A 24740-nucleotide genomic window follows, 5' to 3' on the forward strand; every position below is an offset into this window, starting at 1 on the left:
TGCAGCCTCCTGCACGTTGTCTAGGATCTGGCCCACTGTGTCCAGGGAATGTTGATAGGCTCCCAGGATCTCAGAGAGTGTCTCCTGGATAATCGGTTCCCTGCTCCTGTCCTCCCCCTGGCGCACAGCAGTCCTCCCAGTGTCCCTGTTAGCCTGTGCCTCTGTTCCCTCAACAGTGTGCTCACTGCCACTGACCCCAGGTCCCTGATTGTCTTGGGTATGAGGTGTGGCCTAGGTCCCTGTACAGGTGGGCACACTGCTGATTGACGTGTCCTGGGGACAGAGGTGTGGGTACTGTGGTGTTGTTTCCCAATGGGGGAGGATCTGTGGTGGTCTGTGACTGGGCTTGGGTAATCGGCTGTCCAGGTAGATCATCCAGATCCTGAAGACCAGAGTTACTGTCATCACTGTGGGCCTCTTCTGTTGGGGGACTGGATAGTGCTGGCACCTCCTCTCCAGTGACACTGGCTGGGGTACCTGTGGGGATGTGAATGATGTATTATGCTTCATGTGTATGACATATTGTACATCCCTGGCTCCCCTCTATGGTTGGTGTTGGCCTACCAGCTTTTACTTGTGTATGTTGGTGTATTGTGGGATTGTTAGTTTCCCTATGATGTGCATGCTTTAGTGATGAGGGTCCATGCAGGGCTGTGAGAGGTGTCCATGCATTGGTACAGCATGCAGGGCTTGTCATTGGGATCAGAGAGATGTGATGGTGGAGTGTGTGGGATGGAGTGGAGTGATGAGAGTGAGGGTGAGGGTATGTGATGGCATGCAGGTAGGGGGGTAATAATTGTTAAAAGTTGACTTACCAGAGTCCAGTCGCCTCCGACCCCGGCCAGGCCCTCAGGATGCAGTATTGCCAAGACTTGCTCCTCCCATGCTGTGATTTGTGGAGGAGGAGGTGGGGTTCCACTGCCAGTCCTCTAGATAGAGAGCTGGTGTCTTGCTGCTATGGAATGTACCTTCCCCCGTGGGTCGTTCCACTTCTTCCTGATGTCCCTTGTTCTGAGGTGCTGTCCCATGGCGTTGACCCTGTCCACGATTCTGCGCCATAGCTCCTTCTTCCTGGCTATTGATATCTGCTGCACCTGTGCTCTAAATAGCTGTGGCTCTACCCTGACAATTTCCTCCACCATGACCCTTAACTCCTCCTCAGTGAAACGGGGGTGCCTTTGTAGTGCCATAGGTGTTATGTGATGTGTGTTGGTGAGGGTGTGTTGGGTAATGTGTTGGGGTGTGTGAAGTGGGGTGCGTGAGGGATGTATGGGTGTATGTGGTGTGTATATGTAGTTGTGGCAGTGGTCTTGGTGTCAGTCTCGTGCCAATGATTTGTAATCGTAAAGGGTTGTGGGTAATGTGGGTGCGTGTTTTATAGTGGTGTGGGTGTGTGTGTGTGTGTATGGGTGTCAGGTGTGTGTTGTTTGAATTGTCCAATGTAGTGTTGTTTTGTTTGTGGGTGTCCATTGTGTGTGCAGCGGTATGTACCACCAATGGTTTACTGCTGTTGAATGTCCGCTGTTGTGATCCACGGGTCATAATGTGATGGGTGTTGTTCTGTTGGCGTAACGGTGTTGGTTTTGATACCGCCTGTTTATCACTGACCTTTGGGCTGGCAGATTAGTGTATGTGGCTGTATTCTGTCAGATTGGGGTGTGTGTGTTATAATATAGTGAACGGATATCCACTGCGGTGGCGGTATGTTGGTGGCCGTCAGCATGGCGGTAAGCTGGATTTACCACCAGGGTCATAACGAGGGCCTATATATGCATTATATACACATATACACACAAAAGTGGCTCTAACTTTGGTGCTGTTTGACGAATCTCCACAAAACCTTCCAAAAAAGTGCTATTTTATTTCTAGTTTGTGTCTGGAAAGTTTTGGAAAGATCCATCACGCAAGGGCCGAGAAAAAAGTGGGCTCCAAAACATCTTCTACGCTTTCATTTTTCCATAGGAAAGTTTGACACAGCTAGAGCACAGACCGCTGAAAGGACCTACACCAAATTTTGCTGAAAGCTAGATCTTGATCCAGTGTTTTGGTATAGAACTGTTCAGCAGTCTTTGAACAATTAATGCTCAATCATTTTGTATATTTAGGGACGTGGAGCCTCCGCAGACCCTGACAGATCTCATCTGAGATCTGATCGGCTGCCACCACCTCAAACAGGAAGCGGTGACAGCCATTTTAGGACTCAGGACACAGTCCTGAGTCCTAAAAAAAAGTTAAAAGAAAAAAAGATATAAGGGGGAAAGGTGGGGATACCTTGACCCCTAGGTCCTGTGGGGGTCCCAGAGGGAGCTGCCTGATGCCATTTTTTTTTCTTTTTGGATTTTGCAGGAAATTCACAGACAAGCCACATATCAGCAGTAAAATAAAAAAATCCTGGGGTAGTCCGGGGCTCAGAGGGCATGAGGTGTTTATTTCTTTAAGGGGAGGGGGCAATGCAGTCTCTTCCCTGAGCTACTAATGGTCCCAGGGACTCCATTGCCTAGGGTTGGCTCAAAAGCTATTCCCTGGGGAGCCCAACCCTGGTACATAGCGGTTTCACTGCCCGCACCAGTGAGTCTGCTCCCAGGAGGTGGAAGTTTTGAAAATGCTCCTGCTGGCTGGGAGCAGACTTTTGGTCTGTTTTCCTGCCCGCACTATTGCAGTCAGGGAATCAGTTCAAAATATTGCACCCACCCGGTGAGAGCAGCATTAGTAGCTGCCCCCTCTGGGCTGGAGCAATGCCAGCTCCCACTACATGTGGGGAGTCAACTGGGGTCGCAGGAGCCTTGGGACTACCCCGTGGCCTCCAACAGATACATGGTGGGTGCCCTAGGCGTTCTCACCATGCGCTGCTAGTTACCCCACTTATTACATCACTCATGACATCTTCTATGACATCATTGATAAAATCACTCCAATATTTGCAGTTAAAATATTGATCAGAAAACTGTGTATGGCAGGGGTGTGAGTGATAGTTTCTTGAGATAACTATAACTGGGGAATTTCAGTGGTTTTTAGAGTTTAAAACAGTACTTTACCTAACTATATTGTTACGTTAACTTTTGTTTTTTCAGTGAAAATATATATATATATTTCTATATAAATATTTATTTTTATATATATATATTTTAAAAACCTTGAAGAACAAGAAGACATATACTTAGGCATGCTGAGGTGTAGAAAAGCTGTTCATTGCCCCAACTCAACACGTTTCAACCGTCTTGTTCACGGCAACCCAAACACCATAGTTGCCGTACTCATACAGGTGTGTATGATGTGTAGTACACAATAACAGTAGGACTGAAAAACATCCCTGTGAACACAGTGCCATCTTTCAATGTCAAAATAATGACAAAAGAAAAGAATATGCATGTATTCCATAGCAATGTTGTCAATATTAAGGCCCCAAAACAAACAAATTATACAGTTATATCCTCAATATAAACAGAAATAGCAGTTACAGTGACATACACAAAATCAAAACATACACATGAAACTTACACCTAGTACAGAACAAGGCAAGAGACCAAGGAAGGGACAGAAACATTTGCCACATGTCGCAATAACAATGAGTACAATGTGCAAATCTCTGCAGAAATTAGTAAAGAGACAGTCACATTCTCAGATGTACAGTTTCAGATAAAGGGCAAGGTAATTTGCACCAAACGTTTTAGGAACACCACTGCAGCCAGTACTATTCTGCATGTGTTGAGTGATCATCCGGAACCTCTTAAATTGAGTATTCCATTTGGTAAACTCCAGGTGTGGCTCCTCCATTAGGGGGGAGGAGCGTCACCCCCCCACCAGCAGCAGAAGCTGCAAAACCTTTAACAAACAAAACAATAATAAACCATGTTTATTATCGTTTCGTTTGTTAAAGGGGCATGGCCACGGGGGTGCGGAGCAGTGAAGGAAGTGCACTGTGTGCTCCCCTCAGTGCGCATGTATGTTTGGCCGGTCGTCTCGGGCTGGCCAAACACACATGCGCAGTAGGCTCTCTCCAGCCCGGCACTGTGTTGCTGGGCTGGAGACAACCCGCACAGGCTCCCCGTCTGGGCGCTCCCAGCCAATCCTGACGCTGCTCTGAGCAGCGTCAGGATTGGCCGCAAGACAGGCTGGGAGCCTGTACCTGCAGCAATGATGGGAGAAAGAGGAGCGGCACGGCTGATCCAGGTATTTTTATTTTATTTTATTTTAATTAAATTTTAGACCCCCTACCACTCCCTCTGTGCACCGCACCCGCCCGCTCCTTATGAGCGAAGTGTGCCATGACTGATAAACTCTGAAGAGTCTGCAGAAACTGCAGTGCAGAGGATTCTGTCCTAGCAGAGCAACCGGAGACGGTCAATATATTTAGTGAATGTGGCTACCCAGATCGGGTCTTAAAGAAATCTAAAGAAAGGATTAAAAAGAGAACAAGAGAGTCTTTATTATTTGAGAGTTAGAGTGCAAATGTGGGTGAGGTTGAGGAGAAAATCAGATTTATCACCACATTCAGTGAAGACTCAAGAGAAATCAAAAAAGTAATAACTAAGAATTGGCAAATGCTTAAATGTGACCCCATTATTCAGAATTAAATAAAGGACACTTCGAGCATAAAATACAGGAAAGGTAAATCCCTGAGGGACATACTAGTACATAGTGAATTCCCAAAGATACATGAACAGAACACATGGGGTATAAAATGTTTTTATCCCCGCAGAAACTGTAAAGTTTGCAAGAATAGCAGCATCACCAAGGAATTATTGCTTCCTTATGGCTAAGGGGATAGACCAATTGTTGAATTGTAATTCCTTTTATGTAATTTATGTCCTTGAATGCATGTGTGGCAAAATGTTCATAGTGAGCACATGAAGGCCATTGACAATAATGCCAACCACTACCCAGTGGCCCATCATTTTGGTGATTTTCATTTCAGCAACAGGAATTTGATCACGTACCATGCAATAGAGCAGATTAACAGTCAACCTACAGGGGGTGACAGAGCAATGAAGTTAAGTAGAACTGAATCTAGATATATAGTAGATCTAGAAACCGAGAGCCCCACATGGCTGGATATGGAGGAAGAACTAAGAGTGCATCTAGGAGAGTAAAACAAATGTTTGGATTTGTCTCTGCTTCTCATATGTTTTAATTTTGATGCTTCTGTAATTGTCTTGATGCTGAGCTTCACCTCAAATTTCACATTCATAGGAAGGAGAGAAAAGGGACTGGACAGAAGACTTCTTGGAAGATCAGGTCGGCTATCCATCAACCCCCTACCCGTTTCTTCTCGAGGGACTGATTCCATGTTAAGCTAAGATTTCATTAATTTTCTTTGTTTAAGGGACCCACACATTACAATTTTTTCATGTTTATCACAGGAGCATTTACCAAGCATGACCTTGATTTTATGAATCATTTTCCCACTACGGGCTGTAGGTTTGTTTTCTCTTGAAGCACAATGTTTATTTTCATGAATGAGAGTGGGTTAAGCATATATTTACAGACTTATATAAGCAGTCCTAGACACAGTAACTTATGCATTTTTCCTAATATTTTAATGCAGTTTTTCTAGCCTTTCCAGTCCCCCAGCCCACTAGTGGTATTATTGTGCAGTGATTAATGGACCCAGACTCAATACTATTAGCATAGGACACCTGAAAATGTGCCATCTGCTGTATTATCTCTGTGACCCGCTTTTGAATTCTATATTGTTGGACTTTGAAGGGGTGTTCTTTATTAGGTGTACGTTTCACATGTATGCTTTAATTTTGTGTATGGCACTGCAAGTGCTATCTCCATTTACGGGTCTGTGCCTGGATCTTTATGGGTGGAGTAACAGAGTGACGTTTAAATCTATATATATAAATATATATCAAACGCAAAACAAAGGTAGTCTGTATGAGTTAGAATTTTCATGACAATGATTTGCAACAATGATAAATATACAGAAGGATAAGATAATAATAAAAAAAATATATATGGTGAAAAAATGTAAATAAATGTATATATGGAATGTCATGTTAAATAATTGTATAGATTGGTAAAAAATGACATAAATTAGGAATGTCATTGATTCATCCATTGAAAACTTCATCAACAGCCTTATCCTACTGAATCTCTAAAGTACAGACAGCATTAGGATGTATTTAATTGCTGTCTTTGCATTGAATTATATAGTAAGGCTTTCTAATTTCATATTATCATGGTAATTCAGCTTATATGATATATTTTAGCACCTCTATTCATTGTATATATTTGCGTCTTTATTTTTTAACCTTAGAGATCATTATAATGTTTACTTGAAAACTACGTTATTCAGAATGCATCATTACTGGCTTCCTGGATTGTTTGTATATAAGTAAAAACAGTAAAGGGACTAACTACCGTGATCAAGACTCCAGGTGAGTTGAAACGCGTTGGTGGCTATGCTAATGAAATAAAGGATAAATAATTGGACTTGTGGAGTGCTGTGAAAATTCTTTGTTTTATATATATATATATATATATATATATATATATATATATATATATATATACACAGTTACACCTACACAAACATACATACTTATACTATTATACTGGTACAACTGTGAGACCAGGTAGCAGATCTTAGTGGTCAGAAGGGTAGCTTAATTTGGTCTCTCTAAGAAATGCTGTGGGGGTGATGGCATTACAGTGAATTTTAAGACCCTGCTGGTCCTTAGCAACTTGCTTCTATGGGCTCTTAACCTGCAGCAGCTGATCAGTTTGATCAAGGTCCTACTAATGCACTTTCTTTTTTTTTTTAACAGGTCAGTCAATCAACTTCATCCTGTTATAACTGGCATCCTTGTTGTGGGTTTGCCTTCAGACCTCCTGTTTTGCTGCCTTTGTTTTTGCTGGCCTTAGGACTCTGCAAACTTCACTACTGCTAACCAGAGCTAAAGTGTTTGCGCTCTATCCTTAAAACATGGTCGATTTAGCCTATGCCCAATCTGCAAATTTAATATACTTGTAAGTACCTAGTAAAGTGGCACTACCTGTGCCAAGGGCCTATAAATTAAATGCTACTAGTGGGCCTGCAGCACTGATTGTGCAACTCACTAAAGTAGCCTTTAAACATGTCTTAGGCTTCCCACTGCAGCACACGTGTGCAGTTTTAAACTGCCAATTTGACCTGAAAAAATAAACCTTTTCAAAACAAGTGATAGAGTGCACACGTTATTTTACTCATAATAAACAGTGTTGAAAAAATGCTCAGTGACATGATTTCGGCATGCAGACTAAACTTGTGCTCTACCCCGATAACATGGATATTTAATTCCATAACTAACCTTTTGCCAGGCCCAAACCTTTCTTTTTAATGTATGTAAGTCACTTCCAGGGTAGGCCTTGAACAGCTCAGAGAGCAGGGTGCAAAGTACTCATAATGTTGGGCATGTACTTCTAAGCTTTGCAGACATTTGTTGTTCACTACTGCAAGGCCTACCTCCCTCATAGGATAACATTGGGGATACCTTTACCTTCTTACATGTAATAAGCTGAAACTTTCAACTGTTAACAGTTAACAGTTAACCCATTCGTGCGTGGTGACTTTGGAATTGTAATGGAAATTCTAACTTATGGTGAAGTTGGATTTCAAATTACAATTTTAAAAATGCCTCTTTTAGAAAGCTGGATTTTTCCTGCCTTATCCCTTTGGTGCCTGCAGCCTATCACTGGGTCACATGACGAGGTATAGTTGCTAATTCGGTTTTGCGTATTCCTTCTAGACAGCCATACACAATAGAGGGTTTAGGTGTGCTTGGATGGGCCATAACTGGAAGGATGTGAGAAAGAAGCTGGGCACAGCCCTACTTACACTTGTTCTTGCACTTATTCAGCATGGTGACTAGTGTTAGTGCAGAACTCACATGCTCACAGTATACCCATAATCTGATCCTATGTGGCAACTCAAATGTGAAATTATCTGGGAATACAATTGCTCCTGCCGAGTTTCCCTGGTGATGCCAAGTGATCCGTAAGCCAGAGAAATAACCAAATTGAGCTATCTCCTCTATCACCGGGCTCAAAGTGGTGACGGTGTGACGTAGAAATAAGAAGATATCATCCGCATATAAGGAGACTAACAAGGGTCCAGTCTTGAATTGCAATCCTCTGAGTAGGTGTTTTTCCTGGAGGTGACGTACCAAAGGGTCCATTGCAAGTATGAAAAGGAGGGGGAAGAGAGGTAGCAATTGAAGTGGTCTGACTGATAAGAACATTGTGCCCTTATGTTCAGATGGTTGGGGCATGCAACTTTATGAGTTAATTGTCAAACGGGACACTAAAAATCCTCTGAAAATTGATGTCCTTGGGGTCAAATTTACTCAAGCTTTTTGGCCTCATTTATTGCTCAACAATTCATAATATTTAAATTTTTCGAAATTTGCATTGTCATTTCATTTGTTTGGGGGGATCATTGACAAAATTATGGCAATCACAGTAATTTAAATTTACCTCTTGTGCTGCTGATTATTACCATTCACCACAATCCTATGGATACTTTATATTTAGCTACTAGTACCAATGTCCTCTACCTGGTTTGTAAACTCCCAGATCCCACTGCTGCTTTAAATACAACTGTGAGCACCAAGAAGAAGTGTTTTATATTTCTCTTTCAAACAAGATATGTAATGAGTTGGTTGTGAAGAACTTTGTTAAGATGAATTGTTCAACTAAGAGTTCATTGAACCAACCAAGGCATAACATTAGTTTCAGTCGTCCAAGGTGGTTTGATCCTTCCTGTGCCTATGCCAATCGCTAATTGTGTGCTTCCCTCACTGAATCCCCTCAAAATAAGGATGAAATAACACAATGCAGAACCCTTTATAAAGCTGCTATTAATTGCAGGAAAGTGGAAATCAAAAGAAATCACTAGGGTGATTTGATTGCAGCTTTTAGATGCAAAGACTCTAGATCATTTTTTACCAATCTGTGGTTCACAACCCACTTGTCGGTCGTGAGGCTTTTGGTGGGTTGCAAAAGTTCAAGCAATAAATAAAGATGCCTTTAAAATCTGCATTTACCTTATCATGTCTGCTGAGCTTCAAAGGCTAATGTCAAATGTCAGGCTATGTCTCTGACATATTGCTGTATTTTTTCAACAAAGGGAATGGTGTTCACAAACTACTTTCATTTTGCATTCATAGAAAGAAAATTAAAGGGAAACATGTGCCAATCATGCTGGGGCACAGTGAGTGTGGAAGAAAAGGTTGTAGAATGCATTTTTTTGTATCACACAACAAAATGTAAATACCTGTAAATGAACTGTATACATTCAGCAGTTAGTAAAGCAAAAGGAGTTGCACTTTTTTGTAATTGCGAAGTGTGATGGAAACAATGATTTCAATAGGATCAAAACTTATCAAGACACTACACTGTGATGCACAAATAATTAATATTTGCTAAAAGCCAATTTCCACACATCATCATGTGTGCATTATAGTTTCACTGGTAAAACTGCATGCCTGTGCAAATGTAGTGGCCATTTCAATGCAAAATATTCTGTTGGTGAATGACAGTGCACTACTACAGGAGGATTTAATTACATTCAAAACTCCACCTCATGTCAAAGCTTAGTGGGTCACCAAAGTTTGTTGTTCTAAAAATTGGGTGCAGTTCTGAAAAGTTTGGTAAGCACTGTTCTAGATGGTTTTGAAGACAGTAAATCGGGGCAAAATCAGTTGTTGCTCCTTATCAGAGCTGGGGTCACATATTTCAGGAGACTGTTGGACAGCTCATTTCCAGGCTGTTTATTGCAACACTCCAACCCTTTAATGTTCCCCATCAATTTAACATTTCCCTACTCGGAGGTTGCCCTTGCTCTCTCACTTAGCCCTTCTGGTAACTTACTGGGTCCGAATGGTGTAAACATGGACCTGTATAAAACCAACTTAGATCTCTGGGCTTACTTACTAACAAGTGTATTAAACTGTGTCCGCAAAACTGGTCTACCGAAATCATGGCCCCTTTCAGCCATCATCCCCATGTTTAAGAAGGGTAACAGATTGGATCCTCTATTCTACAGTCCAATTTCTTTGATAGATTCTTTCGTGAAGGAGCTGGGCAGAGCACTGCAATTATATTGGATGAAATACAGTATGGATCCAGGGAAGGCCTAGGAACAGTAGAACAATGCCATAATCTACATGCTATCATTCACAAGTATACTGCAGTAAAAGGCTGTCCACTGCCCCTGGCATTTATGGATCTATCAAGCTCATTCAATTGAGTCGATCGTTCAAAGCTCTGGATAACATTTGGCTGCTCTGGGGCTTGACCTGCCCATTGTGGATTTTGTGGCTATTTTACATACTGCTAACATTTTATATGGGAGCAATGGAGAAAAATTGGAGAGGGGAGTGTGGGAGAGCTGTGTGCTTGTCCTTATTTTATTTATTTTGTATATTAATAATCTAATCTCAGGTTTAGTGGATTGTGGGGAAGACATCCCTTTAAGAGGCTCAACGTCATTGCCTGCAGTCCTATATGTTGGATATGCCATAATGTGGCATGAATGCCAAAAAGCCTTAAATTCTCATAAAGGCTTTTGCTAGGTTTTTTGGATGAACTTGACCTTGACGTTATGTCCTGTGGAAAGAAAACATACAGGCTGTGCTCCGTCTCTGTCAAAAATAAAGTTCTTGGAAGCGTTTCATAATGGCCCTATTTGGGAGCTGTTTTCAACAACCGATCCACATGGTCTCCATTGGTTATAGTGAGGTGCAACAAGCTTTGTCAATCCATAGTCACCTTATTCAACATTGCCTCTAATATAGATAGCAAGGCCAATTGCACTGCTCCTAAAAATGTATAGGGCTCAGTAGGTACCTATTGCCCCGTTCAGAGATGGGGTTTGGGGTTACACCAAAATGACAGTTTTAACATTCGGAGAACAGATTTTGTCACCGTCTCCTCTCACTACCCTTGAGTTACCTGCACTATTTATGCCAGAACGAGCTAGGTTTAACATAAGGGGAGCATATCATTAAAATGGCTCCTCTCTTACTTAGGATATCCATCTGGAATAACCCTAATGCAAATTGAAACCATAGGGTTATTTTAGACGGTTTTAATAGCAAACATTATATTACATTTCCTTTGTTGACCTACTTACATTCACTGTCAAATGATTTGGGTAGGCTGTCTCTATTCAAGAATTCTCAATCAATAGGTAAACTGGACAAAATATGGGCCACAAACTCTTTCCCGGACCGCACACATATAGACACAGTTTTCTGGATTGGTAAAACCAATGTTAAGCAAATATGCCATTCCGGAAACTTACAGGGGCACAGAACCGTATCATCTGTCTATGTGCAATCTTTAGGAAAGATTGCATATGCCGAGATTCTTAGCTGGCTCAACCCATCAGCTTTTGTGTTTCCCTTTAGATCAATATTGCACTGACACTATTGGTTTGTGTCCCTGTCCTTCATATGGAGCAGCCTACAACACCAGTGACACTCTAAATCTGCTAATCCAAAATGTCTAGCACAGTTTGTAAGCATAGGATTAGCACAGTGCCATCCACACCAAGCTAGAAAGAAACAAAGCCTTCTGACATTTTTACAGCAAAGTTTTTAAGCATAGGATTAGCTGAATGATTACAAAAACCTTTTACCACTCCAGGCACAGTATTACACAGTGCTTAATTTGTAAATAAAAAGGTGCCGGTGCCCAAAGCCCTCCTCAAACATGCGGCTGCTGCAATTAAATGTGTGAACACTGAATAGTCAGGCAGCATAATCCTGAAGCCATCTCGGGCCTCCTCCATCCATATAAAGCCACTCCCTGCCCCTTCAGCTCACTCTTGCAGCTTTCTACTTTCGCCCTTTGAGACGCTTTATTTTTCCATTCCTCCATCTTTCCCGTAGGTGTCATTTGCTTGCAGCAAATGCTTGAGGCAGAAGAATAAGCCCCGGCCCTCAAAAATAAGAGCAGGTGCTCACCACCAGAAACAACAAGCACAAATTAAGCACTGGTGGATTGGTTGGGACACCCAGTATAAGTCAAGACAATAACCTTTCAGTGGAATGGTCTTGCATTTTTTTCTTCCCCAGTTAGCCAACGTTAAAAAAATGTAGAAACACATTTCTGACCAAATAAATACAGTTAGTATGATATGGACGTATATTGTGATTTCAAAGCAAATATACATATAGTTTAGCCATAGGAGAACACACATATTTAGAAGGACACTTTCTAAACATGGCTAAACAGCTAGAAAACAAAAACTATGTTCCCTACCGTATCTTCCAAGCACAATATTGAATAATAATTACTTTGAAGACGCGGTCACCATTGTTTCAAAACTATCACTTTCACTGTGCCCATGGTAAAATTGCAAAAATGCATTGAAGGTGCCAAAATCACTTTTTAATACTAAATAGTATTTAATATATACAAACATATTTATGTGTCCTATAAATGCAGGCACACGTATTCACTGTATTCAACAAGCTACTTCTTCGTGTCATTAAGTAAAACACACTGTACCTTTAATGAAAACTGATAAACGGGATTAATTTTTCCGAGATCGTTAATAACAAAATAGAGAAGCGAGGCTCTTGCAGCTGCTGGTCGGTAAAGCTCTCTTGCCTCGTTAATTTTGACTTCATTCTCCTTTCCTTCAATCACCTGAAAGACAATGACAGCTCAGGGAAAAGAAGTACAAGTATAGATATAATGTGATTAAACGAAAGAGAAGAATAACTGTAAACATTGTTTGAAGTGAATGTGAAGCATATTTCGTTTTTTTTTCTGTCACTGTTTATAGTATTAAATGTTGTGTATATTGTAATGCCATAAAGAACAAAGAAAACTGTATACTGTTCGAGATATAATCATTTTTTTTATTGGACTTCCTATAGCATTCCTTCCATTTATATGTGCTGTAAAAAAGGTGGTTTTATTACACAGCTTAATGGTTCTTAATTTACTGACCTACGAAAAGTGGAGCCTAAGTCGAGTTTACCTTGATTTCATTCAGTCACTTTCAGATCTCTGAATGTTTCAATGTGGAGCATTCACCTTACTGAGTTAAAGGGTTAGCTTTCTATTAAGGAGTCCCTGACTACATGACTAGAGTATAAAAGTCACAACCTCCGAAGAAGAGCCGATGTATTCTCTCCTCGACAACACTTGACAAAGTGCTATCTCGACATACACAATTCCATGATATTTTATGGCGGAATAAAGCATTGATACATAAAAAATCAATCTAAGTTTATAATCGTACCAGACCAATACTCTGTGGCAAATGTTTAAAAGTGCTTAATTTGTGCTTATTTTTAAGGGCTGGCTCTTTTTCTTCTGCCTCAATTATTTGCTGTGAGCAAATGTCAAATATGGGAAAGACGGAGGAAGAGAAAAACGAAAAAGCATCACAAAGGGAGAAAGCAGAGGGTTGCAAGAGTGAGCTGAAGGGTCAGGGAGTGACTTTATATGGATTGAATTGGCCCGAGATGGTTTCAGGTTTCCGCTGCCTCAGTATTCCCTGCTCGGACATTTAAATGTATCAGCGCGGGTTTAAGAGGAGTGCCTTGGGCACCGTCACGTTTCTAGTTACAAATTAAGCACTGATTTTAGACATTCTTGAGGGTTAAATTGCGGAAAATTGCCTTGGAGACATGGCCTCATACAGGTGAAGGGGTCTTCATCTGTCTCTCTGTCAGTTTGTCCCACTGTATATGGGTGTCTGTTAGGTGCTGTCTGAATGCAGGTTTGTTTTGTGGGTCTGTGTATTTCCGCGTCATTTGTATCAGTGTGAGCTTTTACTTGTTGGCATTGTAATCTGGTAACCATGGGCAAGATGTAGCAAATTCCGGATTTGCGACTCGCAAATTGCGAGTCTGAGCGACTCGCAATTTGTGAGTCGTAAAAGCCGGATGCAAGATGGTGTCCCTGATACCATCTGCGAGTCGCAAGGCGGTCGCAAAGGCCCACCTCATTAATATGCGACCCCCTTGCGAATCGCAGCACTCACAGGGATGATGGCCTGCTGGAGACAGCAGACCACCATGTCTGGACTGCTTTTCAATAAAGCAGTTTTTTTTTGTAATGGAGCCCGTTTTCCTTAATGGAAAACGAGTTGCATTACACACGAAAAAATTAAACGTGTCAGTTTCATTTTTTCAGAGCAGGCAGTGGTCCTATGGACCACTGCCTGCTCTGAAAAATGTTTTCAGGGCCATTCACAAAGGGGAAGGGGTCCCATGGGGACCCCTTCCCTTTTGCGAATGGGTTACCACCAGTGTGACACAGGTGGTAACTGCAAATGGCATTCGCGGTCACAAAGCAATTCTGCATCGCAATGCGACTCGCAAATAGGAAGGGGGACACTCCTTCCTATTTGCGACTCGCATTCCCATTTTGCAAGTTGGTAACCAGGTTACCGACTCGCAAAATGGGAATGGGCATCGCGATGTGCTTTTTGCATGTCGCAAACAGCGAAATTCGCTGTTTGCGCCATGCAAAAAGTTTGCTACATCTGGCCCCGTATGTCTAGTGTAATGTTACATTAGCCAGCTTGTCTCTTGTGTCTTAGTGAATGCTTGTCTGAAATTTTGTGGGCATGTGTCCATATATCTGCTGGTTTGTGTTCATTTGTGCCTTGAATGTGTAGGATTTGTGTGCATGAATGTCAATAGGTGTGGTGCTGTTTGCGTATTTTTCAACATCCAGCAGATTACAGGAGATATAATGGCGAAGATATTGAAAGTAGTTTTATTGCTCTTGACAATATTTACGGTAATGTTTGCGCTGGAATGAGACACCATGAACTCTTTCAGACAACCACCTGAAGAACCAGGTTGTTGCATTCATTATCTCAACCACGGGATATACTAACTCTATATTAGAAAAAGCAGATATCCTGCATCTTCACTACAACTTTTTGCACTTTAAGTTAATTGTTTTCGTCATATATGCTAGCATTTGGGAGCAGACAAAAAGGAAAGGTTTAAATAATCAAGAGAAGTCAATTTTTAATGCAGCGGTTCTTAACCTTTTAACTTCTACGGATTCCTGTTGAATCAGTACAAGAATACAGAGACTCTAGCCTATGTTATTTCTATAATTTCAACCTCAAAGCAATACACAAAAAATCAGACACAACTAAACATCAGGTGCACAAAGCAAACAAATATACAAAAAATCGGAAATTTGACAGAAAGGTTGGAGCTTTTCAAAACGCTTTTTTTCATTTAAAAGGTGAAATAATATGCTAGACAGTAACATATCACTACCTTGTTTTGCTTCCTGCTAATGCATGCTCTCAGTTTGTTCCCAGCGCTTCAATTGAGGAAACCAATCGGCCATATGTGTTAATATTATTTAATATTCTAAGCAGTGGCAGACCCCCAGGATTCCGCAGACCACGTTAAAACCCGCTGCACTAAAGAAGAAGTTTTAAGCAGAAAAAACTGCAATAAAGCAACGTTTGTTCTAAACAATGTGAGTCTTTCTGCTAAGTACAGCCTTGTCATTTATAGTAGTCTGATGTGAAATCATTAATTAATCGAAGGAGCTTCATATCCTGCAACCTAAAGCCACCATTATCATTCAACTACACCTGCACAAAAATCAGCTGCAACCTGATCTGTAACATCAACCAACCATCAAACCTTACAACATGGGGTACCAAAATCTTGTAACCTACAATCATTCAAAATATGGCACTAAAAACATTAAACATAAGATTATGACAGAATTCCCAGAATCACTGGATGCTAATGGGTATCAGTGAGGGAGAAAGGGCTACCTTAAAATGCTACTTCTGTTTTTTCCTCCCACATATCACCCCAACCCATGGGAGGGTGATAGCACAAAAGTACTGAAAGTTTCAGAAATGAGGAACATTCTATTTGGACAGAAACTATCTGATACTACTGCATTTATACAAGGGAAAGTTTCAATCTCCATTTTCAACAATGGAAAGGTAATTATTCAAGCATTGACAATGCCCTGGCCTAATCTGACAGCAAATTTCACACCCAGCTTCAAATAAAGGAGGTACTCTCCACAGATTATTCTTCCAGTTCACTTCTCTAACTTCTCTCACCTAATGCCTCCACCTCTCCTGCTCATCCTTCAATTCTCTGTTCAGTCATGTCTGACATATATCTTTGTCTATCATTCTGCCCACTCCACAATCGACCTGGGTCTTTAATGGTTTTGACTCTCCTCCATCTTAAAGATCTCTACTCAGACACCCCCTGTCATGGGGCACTCTAATCACGCTTAAGTTGGCCCTCTCGGTTCTAAAAACCATTTCCCAGGGCTCCTACCTACCTACTCTTCCAGACCTTCTCTCTCAGGCTCTTACAAGACTTATTCAGATAAGAAGTGTCTCCCTATGAGCATTCAACCTAATAATCACAAATTGCGTCTAATCAAAGTTCATGCCCACACAGATTAGAACAGGCATCACAAATATTGTTTTTCTCTTTCTCCATAACTCCTGCAGCGCATCCTTTCCACACATGATCCTGACATAAAAACCCTAGCAAATAATGTAGACTAACTCACTCCTCAAATGATATCGGTCTTGCGTGCCCAAATACATCAAGAAGTCTAAGAATGCAATAAAAAAACTCCCAAAGCCTTCATACATGCCTGCTCATTCTTTATGTCGTCTGGAACAAAACTCAAGTCTGTCATGTGCAACAGAGATAGTTATTCAGAAGAAGTCAGACCAATCCATTGGAACTTCATTTTGCCTTGCCTTATTTCTAAAAATAATAATCATCTATTCTTACCATGCAAGAGATGTCCTCAGCTTCACAGAAATAGACCTTATATGAACCCATGCTACCTTTTTCAAATCCTGATTGATGCAACTCCCATTACCTGAAAGGAAAACTCCTGTTCAATGTTTTCTGCATAGTTGTAGCTCTGCACCCAAGCAATGTCTAGAAATTGCAGACTTGCTTACCTCTGAGAATACAGACTTCCCACTTCTGATGGAAACATGGCTTACAGTACTCACATGGAGTACTTGTACTCATACTGGGGTCTACTTTACAGTACACAGATAGTGAGGGGAACTTAAGTGGAAGTATTGTGATGATTCACAGTTTAACCGCCCAATATAAATCTCCAAAATTTGCTCACATCCCCACCTTCCAATGCTCCACAAATGCGATAGTAAAACAAGAAAGCAAACCCACTATTTGTTGAAGAGTTGGTGAAATATTTTGTAGATAGATCAAATTCAGCTACAGACAATATCTTCCTATTTAATTTCAATAAGCATTGGGTAGACTCCAGTGACCCAAATGTATCTCAATTAGTTCACTTTCTGAACAGCAACCTTCACAAACAAATCTTTAACCCCACATTTGTAAGATTCAGCCCTAGAACTCCTAAACACCAAGTCAAACATCATCAAGCATCAAAATGAAATTCCAGTGGACTGGTCTGACTTCTTCTGAATAACTTTCTCACTTCTTTGCACCAAAACCTATGTACTGGGAAAAACAAACAAGCTCATTATAAGGCTGGTGGTCTTGGAACCTTGCTGATCATGGCTCCTGTTTCCGCCACCCTTTCCACAGTGCGGGGAGCCACGGGGGGCCTCTGCACTGCCCATGCCCTTGGCAGGCCCCCCAACAGCAGGCAGGGGCAGTGCAGGCCCCCCATGCCAGCAGACTTGGAATGAGCACTGTTTGCAGACAGTGCGCATTCTGAGGGCGCTGGTGTGCTATGGTTTTAGCTTCAGCTCCCTTAAAGGAGCAGAGGCCAATACCTTAGCCCTGTTCCCAGGTCAGCCCGGCAGGAATGTCGCAATATAATGTTCCCGCTGGTCAGGCAGGCGGGAACATTTAATACGATGGGGGGGACGCCGCTGGCATGACAGCAGTGTCCTCCCCGTGGCTTTGGTGGTCCCGTGGTGGGAACGTCAAAGTCGTAATGAGCCCCAAGGAAATTAAAGATTTAGGTAAAAAACTTGAAATGCATTTACAGTTCAGTAATGGAAAAGAGTACAAGCTGATTCAACCAGTATGACAACCATTTATAATTTAACCATACTGAAGAAGTGGATGAGTGTGCCCCTCATATAACAAAGACAGAGCTGCCTCACTTCTGACAATTCAAAGATATTATTTAATTTAACCGGTACCGCTCATTGCACAAAATATCATAGGAAAATCTGCAAAGACAATGAATCCATTACCATCTTCTCATTTTTTTCAAACCCTATCCATGTCAATTTGGTGAAAGATATTGGTTCATTGCACTCTCTGAACCCAGTGATGGTGGCCAGGTGGCCAGCTCTTCTCATAAATATAGAGTCACTCCTCATGCCTTTAAAATTGGTTAAGTTATTCCATTATTAAAAAAAAACTAGGGATCAGACCCACGCTTTCTAAAAAACCTTTGACAGGTAGCCAATGTTTCTCAATAAAAGTACTAGAGAGCTGTGTTAAGAAAAACACTTTCATTCCTGAAAATAACGTTCATGATGATCTACAACCGGGTTTCAGATTTGGCTGCATCACAGACTGCAATGATAAGTTGTCTGTATATGACTTATTGTATACTAATGCCCAACATTTTCCCTTGGCTTTTGCCCCCTCTACTGCCTCTATTGCATTATGGTATGTTATGTTATGCGATTTGTAAAGCGCATGGCTACCCTAAGGCTTCCCAGTGCTAGTGGACCAAACCTAGGCTAAACATAGAGGACAGTCAATTCTAAAACAGCCAAGTTTTGAGTTCCTTACGGAAGCTGTATTCCTGGCTTATGAAACAAAGTCTAGAGGGGAGGGAATTCCACAACTTGGCTCCCAAATAGGCCATCGTGGCACCACCCCATCTAACTTTTTTAAATCTGAGTAGGGAAACCAAAGCTGTTGAAGCTGATCTGAGAGCTCCATTTGGCTGATAGAAAGAGGCGAGGGATTTTAAAAGCAGCGGACCACAGTTGTGAAGGGACCTATGGATATAACACAAAGCTTTAAATTTGATCCGCTGTTCTACCGGCAACCAATGTAGTGAAACTAATGCTGATTTCACAGAGGTGCGTCTAGCGATGTCTAAAAGGAGGCGGGCCGCTGCATTTTGTACCCACTGCAACTTCTTTTTCACATATAAGGGAGAACCAAGAAATATGCAATTGCCATAATCAAGTCTCAAGAGAATAATAGCTTGAATGATAAGCCTTTTTGCCAAATATGGAAGAATTGTAAAAACCTTCCTCAGAAGTCTCAGTATGCCAAAGCAAGTAGCCGATATATGCTTGGCATGCTGATCCAATGTTAGCCCAGGATCCAGCCATATCCCTAGCCTCTTAATGTATTTCTTAGGAGGTGGAAAGTCAGCTAGAGCGCTTGGAATCGTGAGTGCCTTACCTGGGTCATACCCTAAAATCATAAGCTCTGTTTTGTCACCGTTAAGTTGCAGTCTAATGTCCATCATCCATCCTGTAATGGCCTGTAAGCAAGAGGACAGTGAAGAGCCATCCAAATTAGTGTTATCTGAAAAGGATACCACCAGTTGGGTGTCATCTGCATAGGGCACCATGGATAGACCAAAGGATTCCACTAAGTCCGCTAAAGGTGCCATATATATATTAAAAAGTGTAGGGCTAAGCGACGAACCCTGAGGTACACCACAACTGGATTAAAGTGTGTCCGTGAAATAAGATCGATCAAGGACCTGAAATGATCTGCTCTCTAAAAAGGAGGTTAGCCATGCAAGAGCGAGCCCCTCCATTCCCATGTTCCTCATCCTTGTACTCAACACTTGATGGTCTACGGTACTGAAGGCTGCACTCAGATCCAAAAGTATAACTGCTGTTGTATGACCATGATCCATGGCCTTCCTTGCCTCTTCCATAACTGCAATTAATGCAGTTTCTGTACTGTGCCGGGGTCTAAAACCCGTTTGTGTAGAATGGAAACAGTTATGTATTTCCAGAAAAGTAGAGAGTTGAGTGTTAATATGTTTATCTAAAATTTTGGCCGGTGTCGGTAATAGAGATATGGGTCTATAATGCGTGAGATCTGCCATGTCGAGGGAGGCCTTCTTTAATAATGGTGTGACTATGGCGTGCTTCCTCTGATCCGGAACTAAGCCCCTAGATATTGAGGCATTCAGAATATCCGTAAGAGCCAGACCAATCACTGTCCATCCCAGAGCAATTATATGCGGGGGAGCAGGGGGATCCTGACTTATGTGACTTGAGCAACAAGCCAACTTGCTCCTGGGGAAGGGAAGTAAACAGGGAAATAGTTGCAATGCCCTTCCTTGTGCCAATAATCTGCTCTTCTGATATGGGTGTGCTCTTAGGGAAGTTGGAGTAAATATTCAGGATTTTATGTTGAATAAAGCTGGCTAGCTGATTACTGTATTCTACGGAAGCCTCAATAGGATTCTCTTCCACTGGTGCTTGAAGGATTTATTTTAGCACCTGAAACACCTCTTTGGGGGAGCTGGAGGCTTCTCCAATTCTATCAGCATAGCAGGAGCTCTGTGCTAATTTTATCTCCGTATGATACACTCTGACAGCTTTCCTATAGCTGTCCCTGTCATCCAGAGCATAAGATTTCCTCCACCTTCTCTCTAACTTTTTATAATTTTTCTTAAGAAGGTGCAGGTGGGGGGTATACCACTGAGTACTGTCTTCCCTGCGCGGACCATTTTTAACCCTTAAAGGCAGTGCTGAGTCCAGACTATCGATAATCCAATCACTAACTGTCTTTACGTCAATATTCATGCTGTTAAGAGACAAAGGTTTACAATTTTCCAACACCCTAATCCAATCCATGATACCGAGCTTATTCCATGTAATAGTATATTGTTTGTAATTTTCTATATTATGATTTTGTGTTTTCCATTCCCATAACCATATTCTAACATGTATGGCGTTTTAGTCAGAACTAGTTTTGCTTTGCATATAAACCTGTATTCAAGATGGTGTAAATTCCAATGGGATACTTGTTCATTTTGTGCTCTTACAATGAGGACATTATCTACTGGGCTTCATTGAATAATGCTATGAATAAGAGATCAAGATTAGGTGGAGAGGGCATTCTTGCGTTGCACAGTGTATCAGTTTCAAACGCACTCTGGCAAATACAGTCAGCTTTCCATAGGCGTAGCATGCTGTATTCCACCACTCATAATTGAAGATCTTGTAAATGCTAATTATTGGTAAGAGAGACTCAGCAGAACAGGTAAATACTGAAACTTTCATGTTATCACACTTCATAATTTTGTTGTGTAGCCATTTTAGTTATTGCTCCATGCACGTTAGTTTAACGCACTAGGCAGCTGTGCACTTTGACCTAGATATATTTTATTCGGCTTCGCATTGTTATTTTTACAATAACCAGTTTTACGGTCTTGTTTTATTTTCATCTATCTAACTGTTTTTGCTTAGCCCAGCACTGTGTTCTCAAACAAGACATTCTTGATCACTTTGTGCTTCAGTCAAGGCTACAGTTTGGTACATTGCCGGTGAACGTGGTAGAAGTTTAGTCTCCAACATTCGTAGAAAATACGCATCCTTACATAGGGACATTTTCTTAGAACATCAGCTGTGTTATTATAAAAACACTTCCTAGTCCCATTACACGTGAAGAGGGAGATTCCAGCCAGGGAACCACGACTGTATGCTGCTTGCTGAATGTTTCGCTGCAGATGCTAACGCAGACTACAGGCCTTTGCTCAGGTATGAGGGTTGATGTCCTCCCGGGGGAACCTGAAAGGCAGAATTAGAGCTTAACATGCTGTGCTCAAATTATGACTTAGATAGGAAATAGTCCATAAATCCTCGTGACAATATGATAGCATTATTCTTATGCTTCACTCTCCTCATCACCATTTTAATACTGTCATGTTCTGTTGTCCTGGTTATTGCAGCTCACGCTTTGCTATCTAAAATGCAGTCGTTTTATTAAACCAGTCATTAAAACTTATACTGCTTCTTATTGTCATTTATATATGAGACCGAATTGTGAATAAGAGAACCGGATGCGACCTGAGTGACCACGACTTCCCTAAGAAGCCTAATATGTCATGCGCTCGGCTGCCCAATCATCCCCATCTTCTGGTAGAGATGAGGCACTGCTAGTTAGCCGAGGCAAAACCCAGGATTTAGGGCGACAGGTGTCACCCACAGTGGATCAGACTCAGCCTCCCACACTGTGGATGATCTTGCTGCTCAAAATCCAGTAGTCTCATTACAATAATGAGAGCCTAAGCTACAGTTTCTATGTTCGTTATATTTCCCACTGCCACAATAATTGTGATGTTAGCTACTATTTTTTTGCATAAAAAATAAGCTTAGCTTCTAATAAAAGCCTCTAGTGGCTCTAACGTGAATTTCTTTATTGTTTCATGGCTCAGGGAAAATGGAGAGTGGAAACCCAGAAAGGGCAGGTTTTTGTGTTCCTAATGTGGATCATTTCCAGGTAAGCTATGAAGAGGTCTACAGAACATTGGTCTATTCCTGAGGACCAAAGGAAATCTACAGAGTGTGACCAAGACTGATTGACAAAGTAACAGCAAAACAAAGGGAAATCCAGGCTACTTGCATTTCTTAATCTGTCAGGGAAGTTGATATGGCTAACCATGGAACTTTCTTGAATGCTGTGGAACTACAGATAGGAATGTACGAGACAGTATTAAGGTGGTTTGAATTCAACTAGACCAACTGCTACCAGCAAAGAACACTGGCAAACTCAGTTTCAAGACCTTTCACCCTTTGACATACAGTTCTCCAAAGGTCTATTTTTTCCTCCAACTCTCTTTAATGTGTACCTGGAGCTCCTCTGCTCCCTATCAAAGCCACACCTATTTTCACTGCTACACTGATAATCAAGTAGGCTCTCCAAAGAAAACTGATGTGTAAAAAAATTTCAATTATGGATGTCACATCGTTTCCGCAGCTGAACCATACTTAGACTAAATTCCACCTCCTTTTATCTTCAACATTTTGCACTCAAAATCAAGTGTGGCTGTATGGAGCAACCAGGCTGCCCATTGTTGAGAAAAATGATTAATCTTTAGGCTGCACCCTCTGAAATATCCACTTAAATGCAGGCACACATTAATGCAAAGGTTAAACATGCACATTAAGTTCATCATCGCAGCAGCCACCTTCACATTTGTGATGCAAGTCATAGTCATCTTTAGATTTGACAGGGGCATTTTCCTTCCGACTAGACTGCCAAAACCTTACCTTGCTTTCTTAAAAGCACCATCCAGTGCTGCAGCTCAAGTGAATATAATGGCACCTGAAAACACGATCCTCTCACTTCAATACTATTCTCCCAACTATCTAACCAGCTAATTAGCCCTCCCAGGTGGCTCACAATCAGTATGAAGTGTAGACTCTCTCCTCCTGAAAAGAAAGGAAGATCTCTAAATCAAGCTTGTTTAGAGAGATCTCCAAAAAGTCTGGAACGCTATATCCCTCTAATAGGACAATTCTTTTCTATATTGCCTCCAAAGCCATTTCCAGTTGGGAATATCTGCAAGTTGATCCTCTCACAAATTGAAAGATGTAAAAAGTACTAGAAATTTCAGTAAATAGTTTTTGATATTATATAGTGTTATTTCCGACTGTGCACTTTGATTTGAGAGAAACAATTCTCTTGAGGTTTTGAAAGAACGATTACACCCAGAATGTTTCTATGGAGAGTTGCTTCTCTGTAAGATACTGTCTTCAGCTTTCTAATACTGCAATTGTTTAGTTCCTACAGTGCTCTGTTGTTCTAGCTCATATTGTACAAAACTATTAATAAATATAGATAAATATATATGTGCACACGTGTGTGGTCTTTGGGAAAACATGTGCATGCATATTGTGTGTATCTGTGACCATAGTCTATACAAAAGAAAAACCCATTGCCTAAATTCGTGCTGTTTGTAGTGAATAGGCAAAGTGCAAAGACCTGCAGTGAAAATCCATTTGCCATCATTATTGTGCTTCTCACAATTGTAGGTGAGTGGACATGATGGAAAATGCTCTGCTTTATGAATGCAGCCTTCTCCCTTCCTGCCCCTTCTGCACTGCTAACGAACCGCTGGACATTCAATATATAGGGGGACGTCATAGCCTGTGCACTTGTTATGTATGCATGACGGCAACAGCAGAGTTCGCACAGTTCTCTTTTGTGTATACTGGAACTGTGAAGATCCTTGAAATGTGCCACGTTTTGCAAATTATGCAATATTCTCTGAATTTGCTATTCGTTGCTGAAGATTGGATAGGCCAAGATAAGTCAGATGACTAGCCTCATAAAAGTGTCCTCATACCACAGCAATAAAAAGAGGACCCGGACTTATTTTGCATCAAGGAGTCGGTGCCACCATTTTAAAAGAGCCTTCCATTAATTCACCCTCTTTGTTTAGTAGAGTATTTTTATTTTTGTTTAAAGGAGCTCCTCCATGGGGCTGAGGAATGGTGGAGTCACAGTTGGCACATCCAGGGGAATGTTCCTATATGGGGCTTTGAATTTTTACAGTAAAGTTGACCTACTCTTTTTTCTCTCATCTGTGCTCACCAACTAGTCAAGCAGAGTGGAAATGTTGATACAATACGCACCATTCTAGGACAATAGCTAGTAAATGGTGTGCTAAAAAAAAAATCAGACTTTTATACCTACTTACATAGGATTGCAGAGGCTGGTGTGTTAAAATATGCTTGGTAGGAAGCTGTCACTTTGGCCACATCACTTGTCAGTGGGTTTGGTCTTAAGTTGAGACCAATGTACATTTTCACA

The 24740-nt window shown here is 41.4% G+C and overlaps 1 protein-coding gene across 1 annotated transcript in view; it reads right to left on the reverse strand.

The window, feature by feature from the left end:
- Positions 1–24740, reverse strand: part of DNAH11 (dynein axonemal heavy chain 11) — a 2866633-nt gene that overhangs the window by 361206 nt on the left and 2480687 nt on the right. Inside the window, exon 68 of the mRNA XM_069211469.1 lies at positions 12502–12642. Within this exon, the coding sequence (XP_069067570.1) occupies positions 12502–12642 (141 nt within the window). The remainder of the gene's footprint in view (positions 1–12501; positions 12643–24740) is intronic.

The sequence above is a fragment of the Pleurodeles waltl genome, chromosome 10 (assembly GCF_031143425.1).
Source record: "Pleurodeles waltl isolate 20211129_DDA chromosome 10, aPleWal1.hap1.20221129, whole genome shotgun sequence".
Lineage (NCBI taxonomy): Eukaryota > Metazoa > Chordata > Amphibia > Caudata > Salamandridae > Pleurodeles > Pleurodeles waltl.